The sequence below is a fragment of the Dufourea novaeangliae genome, unplaced genomic scaffold, assembly GCF_001272555.1.
Source record: "Dufourea novaeangliae isolate 0120121106 unplaced genomic scaffold, ASM127255v1 scaffold89, whole genome shotgun sequence".
Taxonomy (NCBI): domain Eukaryota; kingdom Metazoa; phylum Arthropoda; class Insecta; order Hymenoptera; family Halictidae; genus Dufourea; species Dufourea novaeangliae.
The window spans coordinates 1,296,094-1,304,854 of record NW_015373988.1 but is presented as its reverse complement, the minus strand read 5'-3'; the positions used below and the strand labels follow the sequence as shown (position 1 = coordinate 1,304,854).

The window sequence follows — 8,761 nt, the reverse complement described above, 5'->3', positions numbered from 1 at the left end:
AAATCCCGCTTCTGTATATAAAGTAAGCTTTAAATTTGTATATTATTAAATGTATTAAATGAAAAATGAATATGTGCAAATACTTTTTTATTTATTGTACGTTTTAAAACCTGTAAAAAATACTAAAAAAATCGGAACAATTACAAATTTTCAACATTGTAATTTAATAAAGAAATGTCTTTCTTATTATTCCTATCAGAACATTTTATTTTAGTTCGAAATTGCTTTACATTTTTCGTACAACTTAAGATAAACCACATTTAATTGTATTTGACTCACACTAAATACAAAATAAGTAAACTTCCACTTTTATCTACAAGTTTTTCACGTATTATGCGCATATTTTTTACACAAAATTTTACAAAACAAATACAGATTAACCTTGTGATCAAATCCTGCAAATATCACTGGCACCACCTGCATTACACAATATGTGTATTAACTAAACTCGTAGTATTATATAAATAATTTTTATACATAAATGATAACAGTATATTCGTTTTCGAAAAAAAAAAATTATAAACACAGTTCTGTCTTCCTAATAGTCGAATATTTAAGAGGAGCAATGGCCTTTGGACAGAGCACCTAATTATGTACTTAAGTTTCTCTCTAAAATCATTTAACAAGTAGAGTGAATAAAGGTATATTAAAACAGCTAAAGATGATAAAAAGTCTGCTTGTAGAATGAATCATTAACTAATAGAAAATTATATTCTTCTCCTTTTCATTGCACTTTCATTATGAGAACTTTTCTATTTTAACAACCATTGGTTACGCTTAAATAATTAGAATAAAATTAACAGTATGAAAAACATTGGTATGATATTATACCGGCTTGCTATGATATATTATCATAGTATTATAATATACATTATTTTTTATCACTGATATCACTGGCGGTATTTTTAATATATTGTTTCATTACTTCTTTATTTTTTAGGTTTAATGACAATTCAAGATAATCCCTACATACATATATGTATGCGATGAATACATTTTCTTACATAAACGTCATATTAGATACATTGTTTAGTTATGTACACTCTTATTAAAGTACTGTACATTTCTTATTCGATTCAAAGCAGACCAATTCAGGTTGTTTTTATCTTCGTTTGTATCTAAAAATTATGTTCAAAATGTTTTCATAAAAAGAAAGCAGAAACAAAAAATTTTATGTTTATTTGGCGAATGATTAATTATGCCTACTTATTTTGCTTCTCCCAACTTTCAGCCACCAACTGGTTGCAGTCAACTGAAAGTTTGTTAAGAATGTTAGTTAAAAAGACTAGTACAGAGACACGACTGCATATGAATAATTACATAAGATACCAACAATTAACTTTATTTGAATCATTCGTCTCAAAGTTTCTAAATTTTAACATAATGGAAATGGCAATATTCAGAAATACCTTAAACCTGATAGTATTAACAAACAATTACATATTACAAAATATATATGTATATATATATACATACACACATATATATATTTGAGATGAACAATTTAAAGGTTCACTTTGCAGAATGAATTAATTTGATTTAAGCAATATATTTTTTGGCCGAATAGAAGATCCATTTCATTTATGATGCTTTTATATAATTAACTGTGACACTGAGAGAAGGAGATATTCCCCTTTAAAGTTTCTGTATCGAATTTAATGTCACATTGATCCATAACACTGTTCTCGCAGTGAATTGACATTCCATTATCCTGTAAAGTTTTAAAACGTTTAGGCGGTTGTTGAACGTCCTTCTCTGCATTATCTTCTTCCTGAATCAGTGCCTTCTTGGCAAGTGTTTTATTAAATGATTTCATAATTACGGAATCCTTTCGAAATGCCACATCCTTTAAATCATAAATGAAGTCCTTGTTCAATGGTTTTATTTTATTTCGAATCGGTCGCTGCGGTTTTACGTTATCTTGCAAAGACAGAATGTTACTCTCTTTTAAATCAGAACCTCCGGATGATGTTTCAGTATCTTCTTTGTTCTCTAATTTTGTTTCCTCTGCCTCCACTTCTTTTGCAGAATTTACTTCAGAAGATCCAAAGATAACTTCCATTACCATTCTCTTCAGTTCAGGATCCAACTCAAGAGTATTTGGACCTTTGACACCATTAGTGGAAATTTCTTGAACGTCCTCATCGACATGAATTGTTTCTGAAAACATAGTAGAATTTGTTTCTACTATTTCTGGTTCTGTTTCTATTTCTGTTCTTATTTCTGGTTCTGTTTCATTTTCTATTTCTGTTCCTGCTTCATTTCCTATTTCGGTGTCCACTACATTTTTTATTTCTGTTCCTGCTTCGTTTTCTATTTCTGTTTCTGCTTTATTTACTGCTGTTTCTTCTGTACAAATTTCTGGTTCTTCCAATTGGACTTCTGGTTCTATGCACTCTGGAGAAATACTTAGTTCCACAACTTCTGGGCTGTTAAACTCTTTTTCTGTGTTAGTTAAACCCAACATAACATCTTGTTCAGATGTATATTGATCATCTGAAATCTGTGATATCATATCTTCTATAATAGCACGGTTGTTCTGAGCACTGTGCATTTTATTACAGTGTGCCACACAATCACACTTAACGAAACATTTAAAGTCACAAAGTTTACACTGATAACGATTCCAACCTACATGAATGGCAGCGTGTTTCCTTAGATTAGTAACTGAAGTAAATTTTCGTTTACACGGAAGGCACTGAAGTTTTTGAATATTCACTATTAATGCTGTCTTCTTTTCCATTAACAATGCACGATCTAGTTTCTCAACATTGTTATCTAAACAGAAAAGTTTTTAATTATCTAATGAAATAACTACAGTACAACCTTAAACTTTACATAGCTTATATGGTTGGGCAAGTATATTTATATGATTTGAGCACGTGCATCTAGTGATAAGAAAAAAGTCCTTCCAAGGTCATCGACATTTCTTGCATATTAACATCGATTTTTATAATGTAATGTTATAGCCGACATCAAGACGAGTTTAACGACTTATAACATTAAACCTTAAGTGACCTTAAGCAATAAAATATTTTTGTGGAGTCATTTCTCGACTGTTGAGTAAAATGAATTAATACCAATATTCTCCTTGTTTCTACGATCCTCACATGCTGACCATTGCTATTGTTGTCACACGCTGGGAAACCACTATCAGTAGTTTGAATTTCTTGGCTTGTTTACTATAGTCTGTTAGATTAAAATTTCACTGATTCATGGATGATCATTTAGTTGTTCACTTATAGCGTGCATAAATGTATTGATGTAGGTGCCCAGCACATTGAACACCTACTAAAGTAAACTGACTTATTATTTCTCTCTTGTTTTATTATTCTCATATTGTCCTGATTTAAACACATTATTTTTTATTCAAAATCATTTCAAGGTCATGATGTCATAGGTCGTTGAACTTGTCTTGATATCGGCTACAACGTCGTTTTTCAAAAAACAGATGTTAATATGCAAAAAAAAATGTCGATCTTAGAATGACTTGGAGGATTTCTTTTCTATCACCAGATATACGTCCTTAAATCATATTAGCTTCTCTTAGTCACTTTTTCTTAAATTCAATAGCAGTGGAAATAATTTAGACGTTCATAATAACTTGGACATTGTGTATAATAATTAAATCCATCACTTTTGTTGTGAGGAAAGTATTTTTCTTACCTGCATTGATATTTATTCTTCTTGCGCTGTCCTTGTTTTTTCGTTTTTTACTTCCAATATTATTTTTATGCTTGTTTATACTAGAGTAAACAATTTCTAACGAATCAGAAGCAGTATTTGCAGGAAGAAGATTGTGTTTCACTGTATCTTCCTGTGCCGTGTTTGCTAGTGCTCTTAGATTTCCATTGAGCTCACCTTGTGAAATTGATTCTTCATTTCCTAGCATATCCCAATCCGCTTTACTTAAAGTAGCAACAGCTTCCACACGAATAGATGTTTCATTACAACTGTTGACTTCTAAAGAAGTAGAAGTGACCACACTATCAGTTGAACTACGATCTGGTGAGACTTTGTTTGTCTTCTTAATTTTATTTGTATTTTCACAGGCTGCAACACGCCTATGGCAGTACTGTGAATGTGCCGATAAAGCTGCTTTCCTATCAAAACGTTTTCCACAACCTCCACATCTTTGCAATTCTGTATCGGATTCTAGATGATCTATCCATTCCTATTAGAATACCATATCTTAAATTATCAGTATCTTCACATGTATTACAAAATTATTAGTTGGAATTAAAATACAAGAGTCGTTTGAGAAGTTCTCGGATGAAATATAAATGACATCAATACTTCGGAAATTTTTAATCCACCAAAGATTTTAAGTCACTATGCTACATATATTTTGTATACATCTACTTGAACAAAAACACTATCACATCATGTGTCGCGTCTCCTAACAATTGATCAAAAGCGAATTCGAATGCAAGTTTCTCAAGAGTGTTTAGAACGTCTATAAAGTTAGGATATCGTCGGTCCAATGGCATTGAAATCATAGAGAATTACATTGGAAAATAAAAATATTTTAAAAACGATATAAGTCGACTTTCCATTCTAGTTCCAAAACTTTTCCAATGACCCACATACCTGAGTTTCATTAACTCGTAGTACACTACTTGTTAAAGATTTATTGGCATGTTCTTTCTGTAAATCCTCTGCACCAGTTGTATCCTTAATGAATGCTTTCTCTTGAATTTGAGATCTGAGCTTCCTCACTTGTTCATTGGTTTTTCTATGAACTGTAGTTTAGATCGATATTAAAACTCTGACATAACATGAAAACATCTAATTGTTTCAAAATCTTGTTAATCCTTTAGCTAGGGCAGAGCTTGCCAAGAAATACTACTGCTGCACAGCAACCCGAGTGATGAGTATGTACTTTTTGATTTTATACGATTCGTTTTTTATTGGTCGTTATGACATATGGAAGAATATCTATTTGTTTGTATTCGCGCAGTAGACAAATAGAAAAGAGAAGAAAACCACTACAGTGGCAATTCATCCCCAAACAGTACTTGGAGAAAAGCCACTATAATGGCATTTCATCCCAAACAATCATTTAATGGGAAGCCACTATAGTGGTGAGCAATACCCAAAGGATTGAAAGTAATAATTTAATTTTTATGCCGGTTTAATATAGTAGTTTGTTGTTTTGAAACAAAAATTGTACATGTTAAACATCTACATATATTATATTGAACATTGTTGTTCATCAATTCCGAGGATGTGAAGAGAAATATTATAAGACAAGGAATTAAATTCTCTCTCTGGTAAATCGTAATATTAATTAAGCCTAATATTATTGTTACTTATTAAAACTGTAATATTACATTTTTGTAAATACCTTTGAAAAGATGTCGATAAACACTCCATGTATTTGCAAATGTACTAGAGCAACATGGGCAGGGATAGCATAATCTATGAGATGTGTGCAGCGTCCTTGTATGAACTGCTAATGTTTTTTTTGTTGCAAATTTTGCATTACCTAGTAATTAGAAAACATAAAATAGAAGTGAAAACTGTAAATATTGATAAAAAAACGGGTACTTAAAACTGACGATGACATACATATAGAACAGGTGAGCTCAATTTCAGAATTGTCACTGATTTCTTCAGTATTACAATTACTACCATGCAAATCTTGTTTAGATTGTAAAACTTGTCCATCTGGACCTAACACTGCAGTTCGATCATTAATCATGTCTTTTAACTCTGTTACCTAATATAAATTCAAAATTTGTAATGATATTATATAATTATATTTAACTCCCTTAATTATGAATTAATTATTGGTCTTAATCATACCTGTGTCTTCATTAGATCTACATGATTTTGTGCTGGAACCGCTGATTCAACAGTCTGATAAACTGCAGATGAATTTGACTGCACAGTTTCCAAACATATATGTTCAATGTCGGTGTGTAAATTTTCTGTTTGCTTTTTTTGTAACATATTTACAACAGTGGTAAGATCTTTCTTTTGTTCTTCTTTACAAACTTGACTTCTCAAGATTCTATCATTACCACAAGCCTCCTGAAGCAAAGCCTCTGGCTTTTGTATGCTAGATTTATTTTTGAAAATCTGTAAGATTTTTTATATTAAGTTATATTAATATAAAATTAATAACAATACATATATGATAATGTTCTTTCCGATTCGTTTAATTTTTAAATACATTCTCTTGTGTATGTTCTTTATGTTTTCATATCATTATAACGAAATGCATTCTTATTGATATGCAAATATCGTTTAAAATTATCCTTTTAAAATAAACATATCCATTTGTATTTGAAGAATTTACATTTTAAATTTTCATAAGAAATGTTGAATAAGATAAATAATATTTTTGAAACTTGTAATTCTTTTGTATACAAATTGTTAGAATCATTTAATTAGATTTTCCATAATCGAAGCATAAAAATTGGTGTCAATAATTTAACATATTCTAAAAAAATGATTAAACTTTGAATTAGATTACGTAAACATAGGAAAGTAATAGTTTCTCAATGTTCTGCTTCAACATTCAACTAAAAATTATAATTGCATGGTGTATTAAAATTTTACTTTTGATATATGCCATAAATATTATTTTTAAGGAACTTTGTAAGCAATAATAATTGCTTATTACCTACATGCACAATATATTTTTTACATGCTTCATAATGTACAATTATGAGATGAACTGTATATACATTTTGTGGTTAATTTGTGATTAATTAATTTTTGTGTAAATTGCGGTTATTTAATTTATCAGTAAAAGCAAAATATAAGATCATTTTATAAGCACACAGTATATGTTAAATAAAAAAGTTATTAAATATTGTAGAAATTTTTAATTTGCTACATTTTGCATATTGTCATGTGCTATAATTATTGCTTGTTAATAAACTGCAGATTTTATACATATATAGCTTATATAAATTTGTGAAATATAATAAATTCAAACTTCAACACAGTTTGAAATTTTTTATCCTCTTTTTGCACTAATATAATTCTTAAAAAAGAAAATAAGGTATTGCCCAACTTCAGTTTTTTTAACTTACTTTATAAAAGTGTTAATTTATATAAATATCTGCTGTTTATTTATTATAGACATATGTATGTAAAACATTAAGAACAGTGGTTAATATTTAAGCCATTTTGCATGACTAAGTGCTTTAATTTTGCATGAAAATATATAAAATAGGAGGTACCGTGTCATGATTGCTAAAAGAGTTTCTACCAAATGTGACATCAAATTTTTCTTTACAATAAGTTCGTTTGTGAGAGATTAGATTGACCAGGCTTCTGAAGAGGCTTCTACATATACGACATTCGAATACCAAATCACATTCATATGCCAAAATAGATTTAACTTCATCGCTACCATTTTCTAGAACCTTGCTCACACAATAAAGAGACGACACACTTGTGTCTATTGGTTGGTGTAATTGTGACAAATCTGGATTAATAGAAGTAACTTCTTTGGAAGGAAATTTGACTTTTCCAAATTTACCATTTGGCTTTTTAGTCTTTGCCTTTGCTTTCATTGATTTCATTTTCTGTAGGTGTTTTGCATCCAATTTATTTTCTTGTCAGAACTGAAAGAGTTAATTTAAGTCATCAAATTATGTAAGCTTTGAAATACTAAAATAAGAACTGAAACAAGTTAAAAAAAATACAAAAAACAATTAATTAATACAGAATATAACGAGGAAGTTAGATTTCAAAGGAGAAACAACTGCACGCACGTATGATCGCGTAACTGAAGACGGTATTCGCAAAATAGAAAGATTATTCGTAAAAAAAAATTAGTTCAATAATGACCATTCATTTTTCGAAATATATTGAAAGGTGAAAGATGAAAAAAGAAACTTTATATTTGGAATTAAAATGAGAAAATCGTACAATAAAGATGTACCGTCTCTCCTGCATTTTACTGCGTAAAAATCGGTTTTCACTTTTTAAATTTCGAAGTTATAAAAAAAACGGAGTGTCAAGAATCAAATAGGTGTATTAAAAATTGACTTTCTCACGAAAAAATCACACAATTCGATTCTTATAGGGCAACACTGATCCACGATCTCGATCGGACTACAACCTCCATTTTTCCGAAACCTAGCAGTTCTTGGCTCCACCGTTTCATCGAAACGGTATCATAGGCAGCACATTCATTTTGTGGATAAATATTCTTGATTATTATTTATATTTCCTTACACATTAAACATTTATCAATTAAGCATTTAATCAAAGTATAGATGTAGATTGATATGTTAATGGAAATGTAAGTTACAAATGTAATTTAATTCGGTTCCTCTTGAAAATATAATATAGAAGGTTATGTTACTTGCTTTTTTGAAATAAATTTAAAGTTTGGACGTGCACTTATTTGTCATTACATAAGATTAGAAGGATGAATGTAACAATTATAGTAAATAACATAATAAAGGTTTTAAAAATAATTTAATATAAGTAGTGCAAATACTTAATGGATAATACAATAATAAATAGCAATAAAAAAATTACAACAGTTGAATAAATACATAGTGTATTATTGACTTAGTCGATATTAATAAAACTATATCAAGTTTCTTAAATCTGTATTGAAGATCTGTTAGTACATATTGCAACCATAATGATCTGCTTTTATTCTTATAATTGTACTGTAAATTTTATGTATATAAATTTGTGAAATATGATGATAGAACCTTCAACAAAAAATTTAAGAAACTCTTTAATTTATGTTCAATTTTATACAATACTTAAAGGAAGAAATAAG

The 8,761-nt window shown here is 29.3% G+C and overlaps 1 protein-coding gene across 1 annotated transcript; it reads right to left on the bottom strand.

Moving 5' to 3' along the window:
• Nucleotides 1-1,600: 1,600 nt before the first annotated feature.
• LOC107187432 (zinc finger protein 800) lies at nt 1,601-8,031 on the bottom strand. Its single transcript, XM_015575536.1, is given in 10 exon segments — nt 1,601-2,223; nt 2,356-2,778; nt 3,523-3,543; nt 3,667-4,174; nt 4,591-4,742; nt 5,348-5,488; nt 5,572-5,722; nt 5,809-6,084; nt 7,197-7,544; nt 7,858-8,031. Coding segments are annotated over 10 exon segments (2,703 nt in total). The 5' UTR covers nt 7,918-8,031.
• Nucleotides 8,032-8,761: the final 730 nt, after the last annotated feature.